The following is a 27,592-nucleotide window of genomic DNA, read 5'->3' as shown; positions in this document are numbered from 1 at the left end:
GGCACTGGGGAGGGACGGCCCCGCGGACCAGTCTGTACTGGGAGCGACTGGGAGGCAGCTCTGCAGGTGCTGGTGGGCACCGAGGTGACCGTGATCCGGTGAGGACCCTCAAGAAGGTGGAGGAGGGATCCGGGAGGGATCTCGGGGGTTCAAGGGCCGGGAGAGCCCGGGACTGGGGGAGGGATGACCCCATGGACCAGTCTGTACTGGGCCAAACTGGGAGGCAGCTCTGCAGGTGCTGGTGGGCACCGAGGTGACCGTGATCCGGTGAGGACCCTCAAGAAGGTGGAGGAGGGATCCGGGAGGGATCTCGGGGGTTCAAGGGCCGGGAGAGCCCGGGACTGGGCAGGGATGACCCCATGGACCAGTCTGTACTGGGAGCGACTGGGAAGTGGGGTCCCCAGGCGGAGGGGGGTCACCGGGGGGGTGACCTTGGGGGGTGGGGGGTGACCTTGGAGGGTGGTGGTCGTCTGGGGGGGGTTGGGTATGGGGGGGGGGGGGCGCGGGGGGGGGTACCTCGAGGGGGGTGGGGGGTTACCTTGGGGGCGGGGGGTGGGGGGTGGGGCCTTGGGGGGGGGCTACCTTGGGGGGAGGGGTTCGGTGGAGGGGGGTCACCTCGGGGGGTCACCTCGAAGGGGGGCTGGTGGGTCACCTCGGGGGGGTCACCTGGGGGGGTCACCTCGAAGGGGGGGCTGGGGGGTCACCTCGGGGGGGGTCACCTCGGGGAGGGGGTTGGGGGTCACCTGGGGGGGTGACCTCAAAGGGGGGGGTTGGGGGGTCACCTCGAAGGGGGGGGGGGGGTCACCTCTGGGGGAGGGGTGGGGGTCGCCTGGGGGGGCGTCACCTCGAAGGGGGGTTGGGAGGGGGTCACCTCGGGGGGGGGTTGGGGGTCACCTGGGGGGGTCACCTCGGGGGGGGGGGGGTTGGGGGTCACCTGGGGGGGGTCACCTCTGGGGGGGTTGGGAGGGGGTCACCTGGGGGGGGTCACCTCGGGGGGGTCACCTGTGGGAGGGGGTTGGGAGGGGGTCACCTGGGGGAGGGGTCACCTCGGGGGGTCACCTGTGGGAGGGGGTTGGGAGGGGGTCACCTGGGGGAGGGGTCACCTCGGGGGGGGGGGTTGGGGGTCACCTGGGGGAGGGGTCACCTCGGGGGGGGGGTTGGGGGTCACCTGGGGGGGGTCACCTCGAAGGGGGGTTGGGAGGGGGTCACCTCTGGGGGGGGGGGGGTTGGGGGTCACCTGGGGGGAGTCACCTCGGGGGGTCACCTCGGGGGGGGGGGGGGGGGGGCGGCTCCCCAAATGCTCCAGGTCCCGGGGGGGGGAGGGGGGGGGCGTCCGGGACCGGCGCGGGGGGGGGAGGGTCCCGAGCCGAACTTTTTTTGGGGGGGGGGGGGGGGGGCGGTGTCCGATGCCGGGGCTCCGGTCACCCCGCGGGCCGGGGCCGGGGCCGGGGCCGGGGCCGGGGCCGGGTCGGGGCGGCGGCCGCCCGCCGTTGGTCCCACCCCGGCCGGGGAAGGGGCGAGGCTCCGCCGCTCCGCGTTACAAGAGCCCGGCCCCGCTCGGGGCGCGGCCACTCGCAGCGCTCCCGCCGTCCCGCACGGATCGGCCGCCACCGGTACCGGTACCGGCAGCCGCCGCCGCCGCCGCCGCCTCCAGGAATCCGGTCCCGGTAACCGGGCGATGGCCCCGCCGCGGAGCTGAGCCCCGCCGCCCGCAGGTACCGGCCCGGGGACCCCCGCGTTGGCACCGGTTGGGGCTCGGGGCTTTGCCGGGACGGGCGGCGGCTGCGGGCGGGGGGGGGGGGTCTGCCCCGGGTCTGCCCGGGGGGGCTCCGGGGGTGCAGGGGAGGGGGTCCCGGCTCTGTCCCGGGAGTGTCCCGGAGTGCGGGGGGGTCCCGGGGGTGCAGGGGGTTGTCCCGGGTCTGTCCCGGGGGTGCTGGGGGGGTCCCGGGTCTGTCCCGGGAGGCTCCGGGGGTGCAGGGGGTCCCGGGGGGCTCCGGGGTCCCGGGTCTGTCCCGGGAGTTAAGCGGAGTGGCCCGGGACGGTCCCGGAGTGGCGGGGGGGGGGGTGTCCCGGGGGCTCCGGTAGTCCCGGGACTGTCCCGGGGGTGCAGGGGGTCCCGGGGGCTTCGGGAGTCCCCGTGGGGCGGGGGGGGGGGGGCCCGGGGGTCCGGGCGCGCCCCGAGGCCCCGCTGCCGGGCTCGCTCAGGGCGTGGCCCCCCCCGCCCCCCCCCCGCTCCGCCGCGCCCTGCCCAGGCCCGGGGAGTCCCCACGGGGGGCGGGGCAGCGGAGATCCCCCCCTCCCCCCCCCGCCGCCTTCCCGCCCCGCCCGGGCAGGGGGGGACCCCCCGGGGGTGTCCCGGTACCGCGGGGGGGGTCGGGGGGGGGGGGGATCCCCCGGGATCCCCCGGGATCCCGGCCAGGGCGCGGCTCCGCGGCAGCCGGGCGTGGGCGTTTAATTAACGTTCATCAGGGCCGGTTTCAGCGCGGGGGTGGGGGAGGCCCCCGGTACCGGTGCCGCGGGGGGGGGGGTCGATTTTGGGGGGCCGCTTGACCCCCGCCACCATGGGCTGGTGGGGGTCGGTCGATGGCGAAGGGGGGATTGGGGGGGGGGGCGGAGGTGCCCCCCCCCCAGCACCCGCTGTGGTTTGGGGTGCGGCCGGCACCCATGCGCCGTCTCGCACCCCTCCCCCCCCCCCCCCCCATGGGGGATCCCCCCCATTTTGGAGCGGCCATTGGGTGCTGGGGAAGGACCCAGCAGAGCGGGTGCACCCCGAAAGGGACTGCAGCCCCGCCAGCCCCCAAATCGGCGCCTACCTGGCCGGGGGGGGCAATGGCTCCCACCCCCACCCCCACCCCAAAGCTTTTTGGGGTGCGGGGCTGCGTGCGGCGGATTTGGGGACGAGCCGCGGCGGTCCCTTCATTCCTGCCGCCGTAACGAAGTTGGGGGGGGGGGGGGGAACGGCACCCCACGCCCCAACGCCACCGCGCTCTGGCTGCGGGCAGCGTCCCCGGCAAGACCCGGCAGCCGGTGAAACCGGTCGGGGAGCTGCCGCGGTGGCGGCGGCGGGAGAGTTTCTCGCGACGCCCGCGGGACTCTCGCTGGCGAGCCGGTTGAACCGGTACAGGCCGTGGGGGCCGAAGCCGCCGTCGAGGCTGCTCCTCTCCCCGTATCCCATTCCCCCCCCCCCCCCCCGATTTCTTCCCCTTTTTTTTATTGTTTATTTATTTTTTTTTTTTTAATTCCGTGGGTTTTGGCCGCGCCGGAGCTCGGCACCGAGGGTTTTCCTGGGAGGATCCCTGGCCCGTGCGTCACCGTCCCTCCCAGCCTGGCCGCCGGCCCTGGCTCGTTCCTCCTTGGGGGACGAGCGCGTTCTGCCCCACGCCGCTGCCCTGCCCGTACCCGCGGGCGCGCAGGCAGGGGTGCAGGCAGCAGCAGCCAGGGTGCCCCCCCCCCGCCCCGCCCCCAAAGCAGGGCCCCAGGGGAGATTTGGGGTGCTGGGAAGGGGCAGGACCCCCCCCCAATTCGGGGCTGCGTGGCAGCGTGGGGCTTGCTCTTCGCCGTGGGGTGGGTGAAGGATTTTGGGGACCCCCCCCCCCCCGCTTGGTTTGGGGGGGGTCCAGCCCCTCCCCCCCCCGGGGGGGGGATGGTGGCGCTTCCCAGTGCCGGACCCGGAGCCCTGGAGCCCCCCAGGGTGACGCCGTGGGGGTGACGCCGTGGGGGTGACGCCGCGGGGGTGACGCCGTGCGGTTCCTTGGTGACTTGAGAGGAGGAGGAGGAGGAGGAGGAGGAGGGGGGGGGCTGGGGGTCGCAGGAGTTTTTCGGCCGCCCCGCGAGCCGGCGGCGCGATGCCGGTTTGGGCGACGGGAGAGCTGTGGCCTCAGCACGTCGTCCCTTTTGTGCCCCCGGCGCGGGGATCACGGCGCGCCTGCACAAACAACCCGCCGTGCCCGGCCGGGCCGAAGGCATTTCTGCCTGGGGGGGGGGAGGGGGGGGTCCCCGGGGGCTCCGCCGCCGTCCTCATCCCCCGGCGCGGCCGGTGGCGTCCCCGGTGCCGTGCCGAAACGGCACCCGGGAACGGGCGTCCCAGGGCGCTTTGGCTTTTTTGGGGGGGGCGCTGGTAGGGCGTGAGCGGCTGGTGGGGCGCGGGGGTCCTCGGGGCCGTCGGCGGGTGCCGTCCCCACGTGGTGCGGGGCACGGCTGCCGGTGACGTCTTCGTCTGCCGCCGGGTGACATCTCATCTCGGCCGTGGCATGGGGGGGGTGGGGGAGGCAGCGACTAAAAATATAGGGAAGGGGCAGCACGTGGCTCGCCCCAAAAATAGCAGCGGGCGGCCGCGGGACTGGCATTGCCGCGGAGGGCGCCGGCGAAGGTGTCCCCTTCTCCCGGAGGAGGGGACGGGAAGGGCTTCTCCAGCCGCCATGGTCACCCAGGCCGTCCCCGACCAGGCGGGGGTGGGAAAATCCCGCTCCCCCCCCCAGTTTCTCCGAGGCGGGGGAAGGAGCGGCGCAGGGTTTGGGTCGAGCTCGGCCGCCCGGAGCCTCTCCCTCTCCCTCCGCTCCGAAGCGGCCGGGCGAGCTCTGAGTCACCTCCCCACCCAGCCCGCGGGACCTCTCCCCTGCTCCCTGACTCACAAACCTGTTTGTCCTCCGCCGGCGTCGAGCTTTCCAGATGGTTCCGTGGCCGAGCGGATCGGCTGGCGACACCCCTTGCAGACCCACAGGCTGGGCGAGGTGGGGTGGGACCTCCAAGGTCACCTCGTCCGACCCCTCCCCCACCTCCAGCCGGGCCACCTGGAGCCCCGTGGGACCACGTCCCGGCGGCTCTTGAAGGTCCCCAAGGATGGAGATGCCACCACCCCCGCCCCGGGCAACCCGTGCCGGTGCCTGGGGACCCCCACGGGGGGGAAAGGGCGGCTCCTGGGGGTCCGAGGGACCCTCCCGTCCTCCAGTTTGTGCCCGTGGCCACTGGTCCACCGGCCTGGGGCTGTTCCTCCCCAGGGGCAGGACGTGGCCCACCCCCTCGTTGAACAAACGCAGCCCAGGGCATCGTTGGCCTCTGCGGCAAGGGCGCGTTGGTGGCTCGCGGCCAACTTGGTGCCCACCGGGACCCCCAGGGCCTTTGTCCCAAGCCGCTCTCCGGCCGCCTGGCCCCCAGCACGTACCGGTGCCTCCCCAGGGGACCGCTTCCCCTTGCCGCACGCCGGCAGGTTCCTCTCGGCCCCGTCCTTCGGCCTGGCCAGGTCCCTCTGGATGGCGGCACCACCCCCTGCCATACGAGCGGCTCCTCCCGGTTCGGTGTCATCTGCCAACTTGCCGAGGGCAATGATCTGCCCGTCATCCAAATCGTAAAAGCCGAGGACGGCGCAGCTGGAGAGCGAAAAACCCCGGTCTTGCGAACGTCCTCAGGGTGCCCAGAGAGGCGGTGGCGTCCCCATCCCTTGGGGACGTGGTCCTCCGTGGACGACGCCTGCTTGAGGGCTGGACCAGGCGACCTCCAGAGGTCCTGTCCCACCTCAACCAGTCCGTGGCCCCGTGAAACGCTCGCCTAGGCGCTTTCGAGGTTTCTCTGGGGCTTTGCGAGACGACGTCGTGTGCCGCGGGGGACGGTTGAACGTCTGCGCAACCCCGCGAAGGGCCGGCGCCTCTGTTGACCTTTCCGGGCCGAGGGGGCTGGCGTCCTCGCCGGATTTTGGTCCCGCTGAACCTTCTCAGGAAGGTTCACGTCTGGACGGGCTCCGTAAAGTTGCGCCGCTTCTGCGCTTGACCGATGTCTTGCTGCTGAAGGAGCTGCTCTGAGGTTTAGAGCCTTGGCTGGTACCTGGAGAAAAGGACAAAACCCTCAGATCCCCTCCAGGCACCCCCCCTTCCGTGTCCCTGTCTCCCCTTTTACCGGCGGTGCTTGGGCGAGCCGCAAGGGGCGGCGGAGGCGGGGGAAGGAGCGGTGATGGGAGGCCGTTATTTTGGAGAACCCTTCCCGTTGCCAACCCAGGCGAGCCCCGGGCGGGCGTTTCGCGTCAGACCAGCTGGAAATACCGAGCTTCTCTCTAAGTTCGGGTTCGTTAAGGAAGTGAGACCTTAATGATGTGGTTTACGCTCGTGAGCCGCTTGGGTAGAGGCTTTGCTGTGGGGAGTCCTGGTGTCCTCCTGCCCCGTGCTCCCGGACAGAGCGCCGGCTGCGGCGTTGGGCCTCTGCAAGGACCTGGCTTGTCCCGTCTTTGCCCTTCGTGACCTTTGCGGCTGTGTCGGGAGGAGGATTGCTCTTCGGTTTCTTTCTTTGCTGCAGCTCGTGCGTGCCTGAAGCTCGCTAGAAACGGAGAAACCCCCCTCAACTCGTTTTTAGGCAGCAAAAAAGTTGACTTTGGGGTGGCGGTGCAGGGCAGAAGGAGACGCGGGTGAAACACCCGGCTCGCCATACAGCCTCGGGCAGAGTCGCGCCACGGGCGGCACCCGTCCCCTCTGGCTGTGGAAGAAAGGAAGAGGGAGCGGGAGGCAAGCCGGAGTTTCACGCGGACCTTTCTGATGTCTCCGCCAGGCTGGGAAGGTGAAACGAAAGCTGCCGCAAGGTCCGCGAGCGAAGGCAGAAGGATTCCTGGGGCGGCTCCAGCCAGGACCAGCGTCCCAGCAAGGTCAGCGGGATGGAGCTGGTTTCGCTCTTCCTCAGCGTCCCATGCTCAAAACCCACGTCCGTCTCCCCCCCGTCGCGCTTCCCTTCTCACCCTCTGCCTCTTTCCTTCCCCAGATGGAGAAGGAGGAGGAGACCCGGGAGATCCTGCTCCCCAACTGGCAAGGCAGCGGCTCCCACGGCATCACCATCGACCAGACGGACGATGGCGTCTTCGTCAAGCAAGTACAGCAAAACTCCCCGGCCGCCAAGATGGGCGTCGTGAAGGAAGGTGGGACCTTGGCGGAGGTGGGGGGGGAAGGTCTTTTGGGGGGAAAAAACAGGTTCTTTGTGTCTGGCTTTTCCATCTTGGCAGTGCCTCGGTTGCTTCCTCCCCCTTCTTGGGCAATAACCCCGTGGCTCAGGCGTCGTTGCTCCCCGTCTTGCTTGCGGTGGGGATGGGGGGGGTCTCCTCCCTGCCTCTCCCTTCCGAAATATCTCAACTCTCGCCCCTCTGCTCGCCCCCCACCCCCCCACCCCCCGCCCCCCAGGGGATCAGATCGTGAGCGCCACGGTCTATTTTGACAACCTGCAATCCGGGGAAGTCGCGCAGCTGCTCAACAGCATGGGCCACCACACGGTGGGCTTGCGCTTGCAACGGAAAGGGGACAAGTCTCCGCTGCCGGGACAGTCATGGTCACACGACGTGTTTGCGGCCAGCAGCCCTGAAGTCGTTCTGGTGAGTGATGGGGAAGAAGGGATGAGGAGGGGGGGGGGGAGGAAGCATCCTGGCGCTAACGAAGGTCTCTTCGTTTCCAGAGTGGGGACGACGAGGAGTACAGGAGGATTTACACGACGAAAATCAAACCCCGGCTGAAGTCGGAGGAGGCGGTGGAAGCGGAGTGCGGCGGAACGCAGAGCAGGACCATCACGGTCACCAGAAAAGTGACGGCGTACACAGTCGATGTCACTAGGCACGACGGAGAAAAAGACATCGACGTCGTCGGCACCGACTTCAAAATCCGGATCCCGACCCAGGAGATCGCCCACGTTGAAGCAGAACCTGGGAAAACTGCGATCAAAATGGCAGCGGGGGATCTGCCTGGGAGAGGCACCCAAGCCGCAGGCTGGAGCGTGGACATCAGAGGGGCACCTCCTGGAGCAACGGTTGAATCTTCTGCCCAGAAGTTGGATGTCCACCTCGGCGAGGCTCAGTTCGGAAAGCCGGCGATAACCGTGCCGGGAACGCAAGCGATGGGCGTTCACCTGAGGACTCGGATGGATCCTCAACTGCCGGAGAGCCAAGTTCCTGGTGGGGAAACTGGAAAATCTGTTACGGTGGAGGTGCCGGGGTGTGACGTTTCTGGCACGGCGTTCCTGGGCCCCCAGGGCGGCTTGCCCAGAATTGAAGCAAATGGACAGATGGGGAACCTGGACGCAGGTTTTCACATCAAGGGTCCCAGGTTGGACGGCAAAGGACACGTTTCCGGCGTGGGTGTCCAAGGGGAGCTGGGCGGGACGCTGTCACACGCTGATGCTTCTGCCCCTTGTCTTCAGGGAGATATCAAAGCCCCCAGAGTTGACGTTTCTTTACCGGCGATGGAAAATCCAGCTGTCGATGTGGGAAAAATCAAGATTCCGGTTTTGAAAATGCCCAAATTCGGGTTCGCGACCGCGGGATCTGGCATCGAAGCTCAAGCCCCGCAGGTGGGCACCGACGTTCCCATGCCAAAACCGCAGGCTCCGTGCGTGGACGTTGCTTCCTCATCTGTCCAGGTCACGGGACCCGAAGTTTCAGCTCCTTCGGTGAAAGTCCCAAAGCCACAGGTGGACATGGGGTTGAAGGGTGCTGTGAAGGTCCCCTCCCCAGAACTGGAGGTCCCCGGCGTGGCTGTCAAAGGACCCAGCGTAGAGCTCCCAGCTTCTGATGCAGATGTTCACGGTGGCAAGGGAAAACTCAAAACACCACACATGAACTTTCCGAAATTTACTGCCTTGGACTCGGAAGGGGAAGGTCCCGTTGTGGAAATGGTGCTCCCCAAGGGTGAGGTGGGACCAGCCGCGGCAGATGTTGGCATTCCCGATGTGGCCATCAAAGGAGAATGGAAAGGCCCCAGGTTCAAGAAGGTTGAAACACCCCAAATCTCTCTGTCAGATGTAAACTTGAACCTGAAAGGCCCTCAGGTGAAGGGCGATACGGGTGTCACGGTCCCCAGAGTGGAAGGGGATGCCAAAGGACTTGGCTCTAAGGGCCTCAAGATGGACGTAAAGGCCCCTGGTGTTGAATTTGAAGGTCCAGAGGGTTATTTGAAAGGGCCCAGTCTACCTGCACCAGATATGGACATTAAGGTGAAGGGACCTAAGCTTAAGGGAGAAGTGGATGTTTCTGTCCCAAAGATGGGTGGCAACTTGAAAGGACCTCAGCTGGACATTAAAGGTCCCAAACTGGGAATGGAAGTGCCTGATGTAGATGTCAAAGGCCCCAAAGTTACGATGCCAGAGGCACACGTCAAGACCCCCAAAATATCCATGCCTGACATCGACCTGAATCTGAAAGGCCCCAAAGCGAAAGGAGACCTGGATGTTTCTGCCCCAAAACTGGAAGGGGAGCTGAAAGCACCCGGACTTGACATCAAAGGCCCCAACGTTGACATTGAGGCGCCAGACGTGGACATCCACGGTCCAGAAGGCAAACTGAAGATGCCCAAGCTGAAAATGCCCAAGTTTGGGGTGCCCGGCCTGAAGGGAGAGGGCCCCGACATTGACGTGACCCTTCCAAAGGGTGAGGTGGCCATTTCTGGACCCAGGGTAGATATCGATGTGCCAAGTGTGGACATCAAAGGGCCAGAAGGAAAACTGAAGGGCCCCAAGGTCTGTGTGCCAGATGTTGATCTGAACCTGAAAGGCCCCAAAGTGAAGGGCGACGTGGACATTTCCATTCCCACCGTCGGAGCTGATTTGAAGGGTCCCGAACTAGAGCTCAAAGGCCCCAACATTGACATTGAAGCGCCAGACGTGGACATCCACGGTCCGGAAGGCAAACTGAAGATGCCCAAGCTGAAAATGCCCAAGTTTGGGGTGCCCGGCCTGAAGGGAGAGGGCCCCGACATTGACGTGACTCTTCCAAAGGGTGAGGTGGCCATTTCTGGTCCTGGCGTAGATATCGATGTGCCAAGTGTGGACATCAAAGGGCCGGAAGGAAAACTGCAAGGCCCCAAGGTGAAGATGCCAGAGATGAGCTTCAAGACCCCCAAAATATCCATGCCTGACATCGACCTGAATCTGAAAGGCCCCAAAGCGAAAGGAGACCTGGATGTTTCTGCCCCAAAACTGGAAGGGGAGCTGAAAGCACCCGGACTTGACATCAAAGGCCCCAACGTTGACATTGAGGCGCCAGACGTGGACATCCACGGTCCAGAAGGCAAACTGAAGATGCCCAAGCTGAAAATGCCCAAGTTTGGGGTGCCCGGCCTGAAGGGAGAGGGCCCCGACATTGACGTGACCCTTCCAAAGGGTGAGGTGGCCATTTCTGGACCCAGGGTAGATATCGATGTGCCAAGTGTGGACATCAAAGGGCCAGAAGGAAAACTGAAGGGCCCCAAGGTCTGTGTGCCAGATGTTGATCTGAACCTGAAAGGCCCCAAAGTGAAGGGCGACGTGGACATTTCCATTCCCACCGTCGGAGCTGATTTGAAGGGTCCCGAACTAGAGCTCAAAGGCCCCAACATTGACATTGAAGCGCCAGACGTGGACATCCACGGTCCGGAAGGCAAACTGAAGATGCCCAAGCTGAAAATGCCCAAGTTTGGGGTGCCCGGCCTGAAGGGAGAGGGCCCCGACATTGACGTGACTCTTCCAAAGGGTGAGGTGGCCATTTCTGGTCCTGGCGTAGATATCGATGTGCCAAGTGTGGACATCAAAGGGCCGGAAGGAAAACTGCAAGGCCCCAAGGTGAAGATGCCAGAGATGAGCTTCAAGACCCCCAAAATATCCATGCCTGACATCGACCTGAATCTGAAAGGCCCCAAAGCCAAAGGAGACCTGGATGTTTCTGCCCCAAAACTGGAAGGGGAGCTGAAAGCACCCGGACTTGACATCAAAGGCCCCAACGTTGACATTGAGGCGCCAGACGTGGACATCCACAGTCCAGAAGGCAAACTGAAGATGCCCAAGCTGAAAATGCCCAAGTTTGGGGTGCCCGGCCTGAAGGGAGAGGGCCCCGACATTGACGTGACTCTTCCAAAGGGTGAGGTGGCCATTTCTGGTCCTGGCGTAGATATCGATGCGCCAAGTGTGGACATTGAAGGGCCAGAAGGAAAAGGAAAAGGTCTCAAATTTAAAATGCCTGAACTAAACATTCAGACGCCAAAACTGTCCATGCCAGATGTAGATCTCAGTTTGAAGGGCCCCAAGGTGAAAGGAGATGCAGATGTTTCTGGCCTGAAGGTCTCTGGAGATCTGAAGGGCCCCAAAATAGATGTGGAAGGTCCCAAAGTGGATGTTGATATGCCTGAGGTAGACTTGGAATGTCCAGAAGGGAAAATAAAAGGCCCCAAATTTAAGATGCCTAAGCTTAACATCAAGACACCTAAAATATCCATGCCAGACGTAGATTTGAACTTCAAGGGACATAAAACGAAAGGAGAGATGGATGTTTCTCTTCCGAAGATAGAAGGTGACTTGAAAGACTCTGGTGTTAATATCAAGGGACCGAAAATAGATGTTGAGGTCCCAGATGTCAACCTGGAGTGTCCGGAAGCCAAACTGAAAACGCCAAAAGTGAAATTGCCTCATTTCAACGTGTCAGGCCCAAAGTTTGAGGGAACCGATATAGATGTCAACCTGCCAAAAGGAGAGCTAGATATTTCTGGGCCAGAGGCAGATATTGAAGTGCCAGAGCTGGATGTTGGAGGACCAGAAGGAAAGTGGAAAGGCCCCAAGTTCAGGATGCCGAAGCTGAATATCAAAACACCTAAACTATCCATGCCAGATGTAGATTTGAACCTAAAGGGACCCAAGGTGAAAGGAGAAATGGATATCATGGCTCCTAAGATAGAAGGTGATTTGAAAGGGCCAGAAATAGACATTAAGGGGCCAAAACTCGATGTTGAGGCACCCGATATTGATTTGGAGTGCCCTGAAGGAAAACTGAAGGGCCCCAAGTTCAAGATGCCCGAGATGCACATCAAGGCGCCCAAGATCTCCATGCCCGACGTGGACATTAATCTGAAAGGGCCCAGCATGAAAGGGGATATTGAAGTCTCAGCTCCCAAGCTCGAGGGTGGTGTAAAAGGTCCCGAGGTGGACATCAAGGGCCCGAAGGTCGACATTGATGTGCCAGACGTGGACGTTCACGGCCCAGAGGGAAAATTCAAAATGCCCAAGTTCAAAATGCCCAAGTTCGGGATGCCGGGGCTGAAAGCAGAAGGCCCGGAGGTGGACGTGAACCTGCCGACAGGAGACCTGGATGTTTCTGGTCCAAAGGTGGACATTGAGGGTCCGGAGCTGAATGTTGAAGGTCCAGAGGGGAAGGTGAAGGGCCCCAAGTTCAAGATGCCCGAGATGCACATCAAGACACACAAGATCTCCATGCCCGATGTTGACTTGAATCTGAAGGGCCCCAAGCTGAAGGGCGGTGTGGATGTTTCCCTTCCTAAGCTCGAGGGTGACCTGAAGGGTCCCGAGGTGGACATCAGGGGCCCCAAAGTCGACGTTGAGGCACCTGACGTGGATCTTCACGGCCCAGAGGGTAAACTCAAAATGCCCAAGTTCAAAATGCCCAAGTTCGGGATGCCGGGGCTGAAAGCAGAAGGCCCAGAGGTGGACGTGAACCTGCCGACAGGAGACCTGGATGTTTCTGGTCCAAAGGTGGACATTGAGGGTCCGGAGCTGAATGTTGAAGGTCCTGAAGGAAAACTCAAAGGTCCCAAGTTCAAGATGCCCGAGATGCACATCAAGGCACCCAAGATCTCCATGCCTGACATTGACTTGAACCTGAAAGGCCCCAAAGTGAAGGGGGATGTGGACGTGTCTGTTCCCAAGCTGGAAGGTGACCTGAAGGGTCCTGAACTGGATATAAAAGGACCCAAAGTCGATGTCGACCTTCCTGACGTTGAGCTGGAAGGCCCAGAGGGGAAGCTGAAAGGCCCCAAGTTCAAGATGCCCGAGATGCACATCAAGGCACCCAAGATCTCCATGCCCGACGTTGACTTCAATCTGAAGGGCCCCAAGCTCAAGGGCGATGTGGACATGTCTGTCCCTAAGCTCGAGGGTGACCTGAAGGGTCCCGAGGTGGACATCAAGGGCCCCAAAGTCGACATTGATGTGCCAGACGTGGACCTTCACGGCCCAGAGGGAAAATTCAAAATGCCCAAGTTCAAAATGCCCAAGTTCGGGATGCCGGGGCTGAAAGCAGAAGGCCCAGAGGTGGACGTGAACCTGCCGACAGGAGACCTGGATGTTTCTGGTCCAAAGGTGGACATTGAGGGTCCGGAGCTGAATGTTGAAGGTCCAGAGGGGAAGGTGAAGGGCCCCAAGTTCAAGATGCCTGAGATGCACTTCAAGACACCCAAGATCTCCATGCCTGACATTGACTTGAACCTGAAAGGCCCCAAAGTGAAGGGGGATGTGGACGTGTCTGTTCCCAAGCTGGAAGGTGACCTGAAGGGTCCTGAACTGGATATAAAAGGACCCAAAGTCGATGTCGACCTTCCTGACGTTGAGCTGGAAGGCCCAGAGGGGAAGCTGAAAGGCCCCAAGTTCAAGATGCCCGAGATGCACATCAAGGCACCCAAGATCTCCATGCCCGACGTTGACTTCAATCTGAAGGGCCCCAAGCTCAAGGGCGATGTGGACGTGTCTGTCCCTAAGCTCGAGGGTGACCTGAAGGGTCCCGAGGTGGACATCAAGGGCCCGAAGGTCGACATTGATGTGCCAGACGTGGACGTTCACGGCCCGGAGGGAAAATTCAAAATGCCCAAGTTCAAAATGCCCAAGTTCGGGATGCCGGGGCTGAAAGCAGAAGGCCCAGAGGTGGACGTGAACCTCCCAAAAGGTGATATTGATGTTTCCGTCCCAAAGGTAGATATTGAGGTGCCCAGTGTGGACATTGAGGGTCCTGAAGGAAAACTCAAAGGTCCCAAATTTAAAATGCCCGAGATGCACATCAAGGCACCCAAGATCTCCATGCCTGACATCGACTTGAACCTGAAAGGCCCCAAAGTGAAGGGGGATGTGGACGTGTCTGTTCCAAAATTAGAGGGTGACTTGAAGGGACCCGATGTGAATATTAAAGGTCCGAAGTTGGATGTTGATGTTCCGGATCTTGATGTTGAAGGTCCTGAAGGAAAATGGAAAGGACCCAAGATAAAAATGCCAGATATGCATATTAAGGCACCTAAATTTTCTATGCCTGATGTAGATCTCAACCTGAAAGGTCCCAAAATTAAGGGAGACTTGGATGTTTCTCTACCGAAAGTAGAGGGTGATGTGAAAGGGCCGGATCTGGAACTCAAAGGGCCCAAAGTGGACCTAGAAGCTCCTGACGTAGACATTGAGGGCCCAGAAGGCAAGCTGAAGGGTCCCAAATTTAAGATGCCCGAGATGCATTTCAAAGCCCCCAAAATCTCCATGCCGGACTTTGATCTGAACCTGAAAGGCCCCAAAGTGAAGGGGGATGTGGACGTTTCTGTTCCGAAACTTGAGGGAGATTTGAAAGGCCCAGACGTTGACATCAAAGGCCCGAAACTGGATGTTAATGTTCACGACATTGACCTAGAGTGTCCAGAAGCAAAAGTTAAAGGCCCCAAGTTCAAGATGCCTGAAATGCACTTCAAGACACCAAAAATCTCCATGCCCGATATCGATTTGAACCTGAAAGGCCCTAAGCTGAAGGGAGACGTGGATGTTTCTGCCCCCAAACTAGAGGGTGACTTGAAAGGCCCCGAGATGGATATCAAAGGTCCTAAACTGGATATAGAAGCTCCTGATGTGGATATTGAGGTCCCAGAGGGGAAGCTGAGAGGCCCCAAATTTAAGATGCCTGAGATGCATTTTAAGGCTCCCAAGATCTCCATGCCGGACTTCGATCTGAACTTGAAAGGCCCCAAAGTGAAGGGGGATGTGGACGTGTCTGTTCCCAAGCTGGAAGGAGACCTGAAAGGGCCTGAGTTTACAGGAAAAGGGCCGAAAGTGGACATAGAGGCTCCAGATGTTGAGCTAGAATGCCCAGAAGGCAAGTTGAAGGGCCCCAAGTTCAAGATGCCCGAGATGCATTTCAAGGCCCCCAAAATCTCCATGCCAGACTTTGATCTGAATCTGAAAGGCCCCAAAGTGAAGGGGGATGTGGACGTGTCTGTTCCCAAGCTGGAAGGTGACCTGAAGGGTCCTGAACTGGATATAAAAGGACCCAAAGTCGATGTCGACCTTCCTGACGTTGAGCTGGAAGGCCCAGAGGGGAAGCTGAAAGGCCCCAAGTTCAAGATGCCTGAGATGCATTTCAAGACACCCAAGATCTCCATGCCTGACATTGACTTGAACCTGAAAGGCCCCAAAGTGAAGGGGGATGTGGAAGTGTCTGTTCCCAAGGTGGAGGGTGAGTTGAAAGGCCCGGAATTTGACATCAAAGGACCCAAAGTCGATGTTGACCTTCCTGACATTGAGCTGGAAGGCCCTGAAGGGAAGCTGAAGGGCCCCAAGTTCAAGATGCCCGAGATGCACATCAAGGCACCCAAGATCTCCATGCCCGACGTTGACTTCAATCTGAAGGGCCCCAAGCTCAAGGGCGATGTGGACGTGTCTGTCCCTAAGCTCGAGGGTGACCTGAAGGGTCCCGAGGTGGACATCAAGGGCCCGAAGGTCGACATTGATGTGCCAGACGTGGACGTTCACGGCCCGGAGGGAAAATTCAAAATGCCCAAGTTCAAAATGCCCAAGTTCGGGATGCCGGGGCTGAAAGCAGAAGGCCCAGAGGTGGACGTGAACCTGCCGACAGGAGACCTGGATGTTTCTGGTCCAAAGGTGGACATTGAGGGTCCAGAGGTGGACATTGAAGGTCCAGAAGGGAAGGTGAAGGGCCCCAAGTTCAAGATGCCTGAGATGCATTTCAAGACACCCAAGATCTCCATGCCTGACATTGACTTGAACCTGAAAGGCCCCAAAGTGAAGGGGGATGTGGAAGTGTCTGTTCCCAAGCTGGAAGGTGACCTGAAGGGCCCCGAATTTGACATCAAAGGACCCAAAGTCGATGTTGACCTTCCTGACGTTGAGCTGGAAGGCCCTGAAGGGAAGATAAAGGGTCCCAAGTTCAAGATGCCCGAGATGCACATCAAGGCACCCAAGATCTCCATGCCTGATGTTGACTTCAATCTGAAGGGCCCCAAGCTCAAGGGCGATGTGGACGTGTCTGTCGCTAAGCTCGAGGGTGACCTGAAGGGTCCCGAGGTGGACATCAAGGGCCCGAAGGTCGACATTGATGTGCCAGACGTGGACGTTCACGGCCCGGAGGGAAAATTCAAAATGCCCAAGTTCAAAATGCCCAAGTTCGGGATGCCGGGGCTGAAAGCAGAAGGCCCAGAGGTGGACGTGAACCTGCCGACAGGAGACCTGGATGTTTCTGGTCCAAAGGTGGACATTGAGGGTCCGGAGGTGGACATTGAAGGTCCAGAAGGGAAGGTGAAGGGCCCCAAGTTCAAGATGCCTGAGATGCATTTCAAGACACCCAAGATCTCCATGCCTGACATTGACTTGAACCTGAAAGGCCCCAAAGTGAAGGGGGATGTGGATGTGTCTGTTCCCAAGCTGGAAGGTGACCTGAAGGGCCCCAAAATTGACATCAAAGGACCCAAAGTCGATGTTGACCTTCCTGACATTGAGCTGGAAGGCCCTGAAGGGAAGCTGAAAGGCCCCAAGTTCAAGATGCCCGAGATGCACATCAAGGCACCCAAGATCTCCATGCCCGACGTTGACTTCAATCTGAAGGGCCCCAAGCTCAAGGGCGATGTGGATGTTTCCCTTCCCAAGCTGGAAGGTGACCTGAAGGGTCCCGAGGTGGACATCAAGGGCCCGAAGGTCGACATTGATGTGCCAGACGTGGACCTTCATGGCCCAGAGGGAAAATTCAAAATGCCCAAGTTCAAAATGCCCAAGTTCGGGATGCCGGGGCTGAAAGCAGAAGGCCCAGAGGTGGACGTGAACCTGCCGACAGGAGACCTGGATGTTTCTGGTCCAAAGGTGGACATTGAGGGTCCGGAGCTGAATGTTGAAGGTCCAGAGGGGAAGGTGAAGGGCCCCAAGTTCAAGATGCCTGAGATGCACATCAAGACACCCAAGATCTCCATGCCTGATGTTGACTTGAACCTGAAAGGCCCCAAAGTGAAGGGGGATGTGGACGTGTCTGTTCCCAAGCTGGAAGGTGACCTGAAGGGTCCTGAACTGGATATAAAAGGACCCAAAGTAGACATAGATGTTCCTGACGTTGAGCTGGAAGGCCCTGAAGGGAAGCTGAAGGGCCCCAAGTTCAAGATGCCCGAGATGCACATCAAGGCACCCAAGATCTCCATGCCCGATGTTGACTTCAATCTGAAGGGCCCCAAGCTCAAGGGCGATGTGGACGTGTCTGTCCCTAAGCTCGAGGGTGACCTGAAGGGTCCTGAGGTGGACATCAGGGGCCCTAAAGTTGACATTGAGGCACCTGACGTGGACGTTCACGGCCCGGAGGGAAAATTCAAAATGCCCAAGTTCAAAATGCCCAAGTTCGGGATGCCGGGGCTGAAAGCAGAAGGCCCAGAGGTGGACGTGAACCTGCCGACAGGAGACCTGGATGTTTCTGGTCCAAAGGTGGACATTGAGGGTCCAGAGGTGGACATTGAAGGTCCAGAAGGGAAGGTGAAGGGCCCCAAGTTCAAGATGCCTGAGATGCACATCAAAGCACCCAAGATCTCCATGCCCGACGTTGACTTCAATCTGAAGGGCCCCAAGCTCAAGGGCGATGTGGATGTTTCCCTTCCCAAGCTGGAAGGTGACCTGAAGGGTCCCGAGGTGGACATTAAGGGCCCCAAAGTTGACATTGAGGCACCCGACGTGGACATTCATGGTCCAGAAGGTAAAATAAAAATGCCCAAGTTCAAAATGCCCAAGTTTGGGTTGTCTGGGTTGAAAGGAGAGGGCCCAGATGTTGATGTGAATCTACCTGAAGCTGATGTTGCTCTTTCAGGTCCAAAGGTTGATGTTTCTGTTCCTGACTTGGACATTGAAGGACCTGAAGGGAAACTTAAGGGTCCTAAGTTTAAGAAGCCTGACATGCAATTCAATGTTCCTAAAATCTCCATGCCAGATATTGACTTAAATTTGAAAGGCCCAAAACTGAAAGCTGACATTGATCCTTCCGTTCCCAAAATAGAGGGTGAGCTGAAAAGTCCGAAGGTGGACATCAAAGGGCCAGAATTTGAGGTTGAGGGACCGAAGCTTGAGCTAGAAGGAAAGTCTAAAAAACCCAGGTTTAAACTTCCGAAATTTGGCTTTTCTGGTCCTAAAGTGCAAAGCCCTGATGTGGATGTGAAACTGAAAAAACCTGACATTGAAATATCTGGTCCGAAAGTTGATGTTCATCCTCCAGATGTGGACGTACAGGCAAAAGCGAAAGGGTCAAAATTTAAAATGCCTTTCCTGAGTATTTCATCACCTAAAGTTTCGATGCCAGATGTGGAGCTAAATCTGAAAGGGCATAAACTAAAAGGAGAGTTAGAGGTTTCCAGCCCAAAGTTGGAAGGGGAACTGAAGGGTCCTGAGGTGGACATCAAAGGCCCCAAAGTCAACATTGAGGCGCCTGACGTGGACGTTCATGGGCCGGAGGGTAAACTCAAAATGCCAAAGTTCAAAATGCCTAAATTTGGGGTCTCTGGGTTTAAGGCTGAGGGGCCAGAGGTGGACGTTAGCATTCCGAAGGGAGAGCTGGATGTTTCGGGTCCCAAGCTGGATATCGAAGGTGCTGGTTTGGAAATTGAAGGGCCGGAGGGGAAGCTCAAGGGTCCCCAATTTAAGATGCCAGAACTGAACATCAAAGCACCCAAGATCTCTATGCCCGACATCGACCTGAACCTGAAAGGCCCCAAAGCTAAGGCAGATGTGGACGTCTCCCTTCCCCAGGTGGATGTGAAGGGCTCAGATTTGCATGTGAAAGGCCCAAAAGTGGATGTGGAGGTTCCTGACCTTGACATTGAAGGTCCCAAAGGAAAATTGAAAGGCCCCAAATTTAAAATGCCTGAAATGAATCTCAAGGCTCCCAATATTTCCATGCCAGACTTTGATTTGAATTTGAAAGGTCCCAAGTCAAAAGGAGGTGTGGACGTCGATCTTTCAGTGCCAAAACTGGAAGGGGACTTGAGCGTGCCGGACGTTAACATCAAAGGACCGAAGGTTGACATTGATGCTCCCGAGCTGGATGTTGAAGGGCGAGAAGGAAAACTGAAAGGTCCCAGGTTTAAAATGCCAGAGATGCACATAAAGACTCCCAAAATCTCCATGCCCGATGCCAGCTTAAACCTCAAAGGTCCCAAGCTGAAAGGGGACATAGATGTTTCTGCTCCAAAGCTAGAAGGGGATTTGAAGGCTCCCGACATCAATATTGAAGGCCCCAAAGTCGACATTGATGTGCCAGACGTGGACGTTCATGGCCCAGAGGGAAAATTCAAAATGCCCAAGTTCAAAATGCCCAAGTTCGGGATGCCGGGGCTGAAAGCAGAAGGCCCAGAGGTGGACGTGAACCTGCCGACAGGAGACCTGGATGTTTCTGGTCCAAAGGTGGACATTGAAGGTCTGGAGGTGGACATTGAAGGTCCAGAGGGGAAGGTGAAGGGCCCCAAGTTCAAGATGCCCGAGATGCACTTCAAGGCACCCAAGATCTCCATGCCTGACATTGACTTGAACCTGAAAGGCCCCAAAGTGAAGGGGGATGTGGACGTGTCTGTTCCCAAGCTGGAAGGTGACCTGAAGGGTCCTGAACTGGATATAAAAGGACCCAAAGTCGATGTCGACCTTCCTGACGTTGAGCTGGAAGGCCCTGAGGGGAAGCTGAAGGGCCCCAAGTTCAAGATGCCCGAGATGCATTTTAAGGCTCCTAAAATTTCTATGCCGGATTTTGATCTGAACCTGAAAGGCCCGAAGGTGAAGGGGGATGTGGACGTTTCTGTGCCGTGTGTGGAAGGTGACCTGAAAGGGCCAAAAGTTGATGTTAAAGGTCCCGAGTTGGATGTCAGTGCCCCAGATGTTCAAATTGAGGGCCCAGAAGGCAAGTTAAAGGGTCCCAAATTTAAGATGCCCGAGATGCATTTCAAAGCCCCCAAAATCTCCATGCCGGACTTTGATCTGAACCTGAAAGGCCCCAAAGTGAAGGGGGATGTGGACGTTTCTGTTCCGAAACTTGAGGGAGATTTGAAAGGCCCAGACGTTGACATCAAAGGCCCGAAACTGGATGTTGACCTTCCTGATGTTGACCTGCAAGGTCCTGAAGGGAAGTTGAAGGGCCCCAAGTTCAAGATGCCCGAGATGCACATCAAGGCACCCAAGATCTCCATGCCTGACATTGACTTGAACCTGAAAGGCCCCAAAGTGAAGGGGGATGTGGAAGTGTCTGTTCCCAAGGTGGAGGGTGAGTTGAAAGGCCCGGAATTTGACATCAAAGGACCCAAAGTCGATGTTGACCTTCCTGACGTTGAGCTGGAAGGCCCTGAAGGGAAGATAAAGGGCCCCAAGTTCAAGATGCCCGAGATGCACATCAAGGCACCCAAGATCTCCATGCCCGACGTTGACTTCAATCTGAAGGGCCCCAAGCTGAAGGGCGATGTGGACGTGTCTGTCCCTAAGCTCGAGGGTGACCTGAAGGGTCCCGAGGTGGACATCAGGGGCCCTAAAGTTGACATTGAGGCACCTGACGTGGACGTTCACGGCCCGGAGGGAAAATTCAAAATGCCCAAGTTCAAAATGCCCAAGTTCGGGATGCCGGGGCTGAAAGCAGAAGGCCCAGAGGTGGACGTGAACCTGCCGACAGGAGACCTGGATGTTTCTGGTCCAAAGGTGGACATTGAGGGTCCGGAGCTGAATGTTGAAGGTCCTGAAGGAAAACTCAAAGGTCCCAAGTTCAAGATGCCTGAGATGCACATCAAGGCACCCAAGATCTCCATGCCTGACATTGACTTGAACCTGAAAGGCCCCAAAGTGAAGGGGGATGTGGACGTGTCTGTTCCCAAGCTGGAAGGTGACCTGAAGGGTCCTGAACTGGATATAAAAGGACCCAAAGTCGATGTCGACCTTCCTGACGTTGAGCTGGAAGGCCCTGAAGGGAAGCTGAAGGGCCCCAAGTTCAAGATGCCCGAGATGCACATCAAGGCACCCAAGATCTCCATGCCCGACGTTGACTTCAATCTGAAGGGCCCCAAGCTCAAGGGCGATGTGGATGTTTCCCTTCCTAAGCTCGAGGGTGACCTGAAGGGTCCTGAGGTGGACATCAAGGGCCCGAAGGTCGACATTGATGTGCCAGACGTGGACCTTCACGGCCCAGAGGGAAAATTCAAAATGCCCAAGTTCAAAATGCCCAAGTTCGGGATGCCGGGGCTGAAAGCAGAAGGCCCAGAGGTGGACGTGAACCTGCCGACAGGAGACCTGGATGTTTCTGGTCCAAAGGTGGACATTGAAGGTCCGGAGGTGGACATTGAAGGTCCAGAGGGGAAGGTGAAGGGCCCCAAGTTCAAGATGCCTGAGATGCATTTCAAGACACCCAAGATCTCCATGCCTGATGTTGACTTGAACCTGAAAGGCCCCAAAGTGAAGGGGGATGTGGACGTGTCTGTTCCCAAGCTGGAAGGTGACCTGAAGGGTCCTGAACTGGATATAAAAGGACCCAAAGTCGATGTCGACCTTCCTGACGTTGAGCTGGAAGGCCCTGAGGGGAAGCTGAAGGGCCCCAAGTTCAAGATGCCCGAGATGCACATCAAGGCACCCAAGATCTCCATGCCCGACGTTGACTTCAATCTGAAGGGCCCCAAGCTCAAGGGCGATGTGGACGTGTCTGTCCCTAAGCTCGAGGGTGACCTGAAGGGTCCCGAGGTGGACATCAAGGGCCCGAAGGTCGACATTGATGTGCCAGACGTGGACGTTCACGGCCCGGAGGGAAAATTCAAAATGCCCAAGTTCAAAATGCCCAAGTTCGGGATGCCGGGGCTGAAAGCAGAAGGCCCAGAGGTGGATGTGAACCTGCCGACAGGAGACCTGGATGTTTCTGGTCCAAAGGTGGACATTGAGGGTCCGGAGCTGAATGTTGAAGGTCCAGAGGGGAAGGTGAAGGGCCCCAAGTTCAAGATGCCTGAGATGCACATCAAGGCACCCAAGATCTCCATGCCTGACATTGACTTGAACCTGAAAGGCCCCAAAGTGAAGGGGGATGTGGACGTGTCTGTTCCCAAGCTGGAAGGTGACCTGAAGGGTCCTGAACTGGATATAAAAGGACCCAAAGTCGATGTCGACCTTCCTGACGTTGAGCTGGAAGGCCCTGAGGGGAAGCTGAAGGGCCCCAAGTTCAAGATGCCCGAGATGCACATCAAGGCACCCAAGATCTCCATGCCCGACGTTGACTTCAATCTGAAGGGCCCCAAAGTGAAGGGGGATGTGGAGCTTTCTGCACCTGATCTGGAAGGCCCTAAGGTTGAGATTGAGGCCCCTGATGTGGACATCAAAGGCCCAGAGGGGAAGCTGAAAGGCCCCAAGTTCAAGATGCCCGAGATGCACGTTAAGGCACCCAAGATCTCCACGCCAGACTTTGATCTGAACCTGAAAGGTCCCAAAGTAAAAGGCGATGTAGACATGTCACTGTCAGGAGCGGAATGTGAAGTGAAAGGTCCAGAGGTCAATGTCAGTGCTCCACAATTAGACGTAGGTGCCCCTGATGTTGATATTGACGGCCCGGAGGGTAAATTCAAGCTCCCTAAATTCAAAATGCCCAAGTTTTCCATGCCTGGCTTTAAAGGGGAGGGAGTGGATGTGGATGTGAACCTCCCCAAGGGAGATGTTGACGTTTCGGGCGCCAGCGTAGATGTAGAGGCTCCTGATCTGAATTTGGATGGCAAAGTCAAAGGTCCCAAATTTACAATGCCTGAAATGCACATCAAGGCTCCCAAGGTCTCCATCCCTGATGTGGACTTCAACATCAAGGGGCCTCAACTGAAAGGAGATGTAGATGTTTCTGGACCCAGGCTTGAAGGTGATTTGAAAGCCCCCCAAATTGATGTGAAAGCCCCCAAAATGGACATTGAGGCTCCCGATGTGACCATCGAAGGGCCGGAAGGGAAACTCAAAGGCCCAAAATTCAAGATGCCAGAAATGCACATCAAGGCGCCCAAGTTCTCTATGCCCGATGTTGACTTCAATCTGAAAGGCCCCAGGCTGAAGGGCGAGGTGGATGTCTCAGCACCAAAGCTGGAAGGGGATTTGCAGTGTCCAGACGTTGACATCAAAGGCCCCAAGCTGGACATTCAGGCACCTGATGTGAACATCGAAGGGCCGGATGGCAAACTGAAAGGGCCCAGGCTCAAGATGCCGGAAATGCACGTCAAGACCCCCCAGATCTCCATGCCGGACATAGACTTGAACCTAAAGGGACTGAGGCTGAAAGGCGATGCTGACCTTCAGGGCCCGAAGCTCGAGGGAGGTCTGAAGGGTCCTGAAGTTGATATTAAGGGCCCCAAAGTAGATATCGAGGGCCCGGAGGTTGATGTTGATGGTCTGGATGGAAAAATAAAGATGCCTAAAATGAAGCTGCCCAAGATTGGCTTTAAAGGAGAAGGTCCTGACGTGGACGTGAACCTGCCAAAGACGGAGGTTGATCTTTCAGGCCCCAAGGTAGATATCGCTCTCCCGGGTGTGGGTGTCGAAGGTCCAGAGGGCAAACTGAAAGGTCCTAAACTGAAGATGCCAGAAATGCACGTGAACGTTCCTAAAATCTCGATGCCCGAGATAGACTTGAGTTTGAAAGGCCACAAAACGAAGGGAGGCGTTGACATTTCAACCCCAAAGATAGAAGGTAACCTGAAAGGTCCCGAAATTGATATCAAAGGCCCAGAATTTGGAGTCAAAAGCCCTGAAGTTGACGTCGAATGCCCTGACCTGAACATTGAAGGCCCGGAGGCAAACGTCAAACTTCCCAAGTTTAAGAAGTCAAAGTTTGGGTTTGGGATGAAAAGCCCGAAGGCAGAAATCAAGGTCCCGGGGGCCGAAGTGGATTTACCTGAGGCAGAGCTGAACGTGGAGTCGCCCGATGTCAACATTGCCGCAAAGGGTAAGAAGAGCAAGTTCAAGATGCCGAAACTTCATATGAGTGGCCCTAAAGTTAAAGCAAAGAAAGGTGCGTTCGATGTGAATGTGGCTGGTGGAGAGCTCGATGCGAATTTGAAATCTCCCGACCTGGATGTGAACGTAGCTGGTCCGGACGTGACGATAAAAGGTGACGCTACGGTGAAGTCCCCCAAAGGGAAGAAACCCATGTTTGGGAAAATCTCCTTCCCGGATGTGGAATTTGATCTTAAATCGCATCGATTCAGAGGGGATGCTTCCGTGGCAGCCCCAAAAATAGAGGGGGAACTTAAAGCGCCTGATCTGGAAGTCTCTGTGCCAACTGTCAAAGGCGATGTAAAAGGCCCGAGTCTCAACATGGACGTCGGAGCTTCTGACCTGAGCCTGAAGAAACCAAAGTTCAAACTTCCCAGTGGGCAGGTGGGCGTAGGGGACGTGAAAATTGAGGGCGACCTGAAAGGACCCGCCATTGACGTTGCCGTTCCCTCCATCCCGGTGCCAGATGTCGACTTAAATGTGAAAGGACCAAAAGTAAAAGGTGAAGTCAGCGTTCCTGGAGCAGAACTGGAAGGTCCCGAAGGAAAGCTGAAATTGCCCAAGGTGGGAAAAATGGGTCTCGGTCTGGAAATGCCGGATGCAAACTTGGATATCTCGCTCCCGGCCGTGGAAGGAGGTGTGAGCCTCCCTTCGGCTGACGTGAACCTCCGAGGTGTTGATGTAAAGCTCAAAGGGCCCCAAATCTCTGGACCTGATTTTGAAGGAAGCCTGAAAGGACCAAAAATAAAGGGAGATCTGGATGTTTCGAGTTCTGTGGAAGGGCCAAATGTCAGCCTGGAGGCACCAGGCATTGACATTGGAGGCTTGGGAGGGAAGCTGAAGCTGCCAAAGTTTAAATCCCCCGCTATGGAGGGACCTGAGCTGAGCGTGAAAGGAGGCGTCGACTGCTCCGTCCCACAAATGGATGCGAAAGCCCCGGGTGCAAATCTCAATCTCGGCATCCCAGGCATCGATATCAAAGGGCCCTCGGTGGACGTTTCTGCCCCGGATTTGGATGTAAACCTGAAAGGACCAAAGCTGAAAGGAGAGCTTGACCTTTCTGCTGACGTTAAGTCCCCCAAAGCATCAGCGGACGCATCTGATGTCGGCTTTGAAATTCTGGGTGGCACCATCAAGCTCCCGTCCCTCAAGCTCCCCCAGTTTGGTATTTCCAGTCCTGGTGTGGATGGAGCTGATGTAGGCGTCGGTCTTGAAGGTCCCCAAGTGAAAGGAGGCCTGAAGGGCTCAGGGGCTGGTGTTGGGTTGGAAGGACCCGACGTGGAATTGAAAGGGCCTAAATTTCAAATGCAGTCACCTGGTGTTTCCTTGCCGGACGTCGACCTGAAGCTGAAAGGACCAAACCTACGGGGTGATGTAGATGTTGCCGGTGAAATCAAAGGTCCAAAAGTCAGCGTGGAAGCACCTCGTGTCGACGTTAAAGAGCCTGGAGTAGGCGTCCACCTTGATGCTCCTGCCTTGGACGCATCTGCACTGAAAGTTTCCGCGTCAGGTTTTAATGTCAATGTAAAAGGGCCGAAGATCAAAGGTGGTGCCACCATCTCTGGAGAGGCGGCAGCGCCCGCTGTGAGCGCCGGCGGGGGAGCTTTGCACGTTACCGGCCCCAAGGGGGGAATCGGAGGTCCCAGCATCACCGCGAGTGTCCCGCAAGGTAGCCCAGAAAGCAGCCTGGGAAAAGTATCGTTCCCCAAGCTGCGAATGCCTAAATTCGTGTTTTCAGACCCCGAGGTGAAGGGCAGAGAGATGGGGGTTGATGTCGAGTTCCCCGGGGCGGATGCTAACCTCCAGGCTGGCGCCGCAGAGCTCGAGTCGGAGGACGCGGATGTCAGGCTAAAGAAATCCAAAATCAAAATGCCCAAGTTCAATTTTTCCAAGCAGAAGGGGAAGAGCAGCGGTGCCCTGGGCTCCCCGGAGGTTTCTGGGTCCGTTTCGGGCTCGAAAGGCGACCTGAAGAGTTCCAAGGTCAGCTTGGGGTCCGCAGAAGGCGAGCTGGATGGGGGAGAAGGTCCGTCGGCGAAAGGGAAGTTCTCCCTCTTTAAAAGCAAGAAGACGCGTCACCGGTCGTCGTCCTTCAGCGACGAGCGCTCGGCCCACTCGACGCCGACGGGAACCCTGGAGCTGGACATCGGCTCGGGCGCCGACAAGGGCAAACAGGGCAAAATGAAATTCGGGACGTTTGGGGGGATCGGCTCAAAAACTAAAGGGTCTTACGAGGTGACGGGAAGCGATGAGGAGATGGGGAAGGCGCAGGGCAGCGGGGTCTCGTTAGCATCCAAAAAATCACGCTTGTCCTCCTCCTCCAGCAACGACAGCGGGACAAAGAGCGGCTTCCGCGTGCCCGGGGTGGAGCTGACAGTGGCCAAGAAGAAAGAGTAGCGCGGCTGTACATAGGTGCCTGTGTATATAGGTAGCCCTTCCTGGGTTTGTATATACATTTTGTAGCTTGGGCTACTTTGAAGCTCAGCGAGCGAGCGGGGGCCGGGGGGAAGCGTCGCGGCGGGCGCTGAGGGCTGCGGCGGGGCCCCGGGTGGCCCGGCCCCGTGGAGGCTTTTCCACGCTCGAGACGGCAGCTTGTGCATGAAATGCTGAGAGCTTAAGTTTACTAGCAAGCTATTTTTGATAATTTTTTTTGGTTTTTTTTTGTTTTCCCCATTTTACTGAATATTTTCAGTGTTTGGTTCGTGGAAACGAGGTGGTTTTTGGTTGGTTGTTTTTTGTTTTTTTTTTTTTTCCCCCTCCATCTTAGTCTTTTTTGGCTTTTATTTGCGGGGCTGAAACTTCTGTCAGCTGCATGCATCTATTAAAAAAAAACCAAAAAAAAATAACAACAACAACAACAAGAAAAAACCCCCCCCCTGTAAAACGCAGCTGGAACCGAGACGCGGCCGTTGAACTCCTGCTACGGGGCTGGAAAAAAAAAAAAAAATAAAATAATAATAATCCGAGTGTTTCCCGTGGTTTGGTTGCGTAAGGGCGTGGTATCAAATCACCTCCGGCGGCGCGCGGAGCAGGAACCGTCTCCGAAGGTTCGTGCGCGGTGCCGCGAAGCGACCGAGCTGGATTGGATTGGGAATTTTTCTTCTCGTGGTCTTTGTTGCCGTTGTGACGTTATTCGTAGCGGGAGGAAGAAGAAAGTTGTCGCAGTTGCGGCCTGGAACTTTGCGGTAGCCGTTTTTTCTGGCGTTTGGTATAATATTTGTTAACGATTGTATCTTGAGTTTAAAAATAAAAAAAAAACGAACCCAACAAACCCCAAAAAAAAAAAAAGCAAAACCCCCTTTCAGCACTTTAATGGCAAATTAATTGAGAATGTAAGAAGAATGACCTTGTAAAATACAAATAAAAAGTTTATTAACCGTGACTGAGCCTAAGCGCTGCCGGTGTGTTATTCAGCGTCACAGTTTTAGGGGTTTAAGGGTTATTTAACCCCAAATTTGAGGTTATTTACCCTTGACGCGGCTTGGGATGGCCCCGAGAGGCTTGAGAGCCTCCGCCTCTACCACAATGGGGCTATTTTTACCCCCCCAAAATGATATTTAAGCGGTTTTGCAGCCATCCAACGCGGGGTGGGGCGCGGGGCCGCTGGCGGGGGGCCGCCGTC

The 27,592-nt window shown here is 57.7% G+C and overlaps 1 protein-coding gene across 3 annotated transcripts; it reads left to right on the top strand.

Moving 5' to 3' along the window:
• The first annotated feature begins 9 nt into the window (after nucleotides 1–9).
• On the top strand, nucleotides 10–27,352 carry AHNAK (AHNAK nucleoprotein). 3 transcript variants are annotated; one of them, XM_087772972.1, is made up of 7 exons: nucleotides 10–98; nucleotides 1,579–1,715; nucleotides 6,532–6,625; nucleotides 6,739–6,892; nucleotides 7,152–7,339; nucleotides 7,420–17,701; nucleotides 17,813–27,352. In XM_087772972.1, the coding sequence occupies exons 4-7, from the start codon at nucleotides 6,739–6,741 to the stop codon at nucleotides 26,365–26,367; spliced, it is 19,179 nt and encodes a 6,392-aa protein (XP_087629098.1). In that variant the 5' UTR covers nucleotides 10–98; nucleotides 1,579–1,715; nucleotides 6,532–6,625; the 3' UTR covers nucleotides 26,368–27,352. The 3 variants fall into 3 exon arrangements, with proteins under 3 accessions (XP_087629098.1, XP_087629096.1, XP_087629097.1); XM_087772970.1 differs by having other exon boundaries at nucleotides 7,420–27,352; XM_087772971.1 differs by lacking the exon at nucleotides 10–98 and adding an exon at nucleotides 194–267 and having other exon boundaries at nucleotides 7,420–27,352.
• Nucleotides 27,353–27,592: the final 240 nt, after the last annotated feature.

The sequence above is a fragment of the Nipponia nippon genome, unplaced genomic scaffold (genome assembly GCF_047370975.1).
Source record: "Nipponia nippon isolate SJK-2023a ecotype South Korea unplaced genomic scaffold, ASM4737097v1 scaffold_38, whole genome shotgun sequence".
Taxonomy (NCBI): Eukaryota; Metazoa; Chordata; class Aves; order Pelecaniformes; family Threskiornithidae; genus Nipponia; species Nipponia nippon.
Note: the sequence above shows the minus strand (reverse complement) of the source record. Positions and strands in the feature narration are given on the sequence as shown.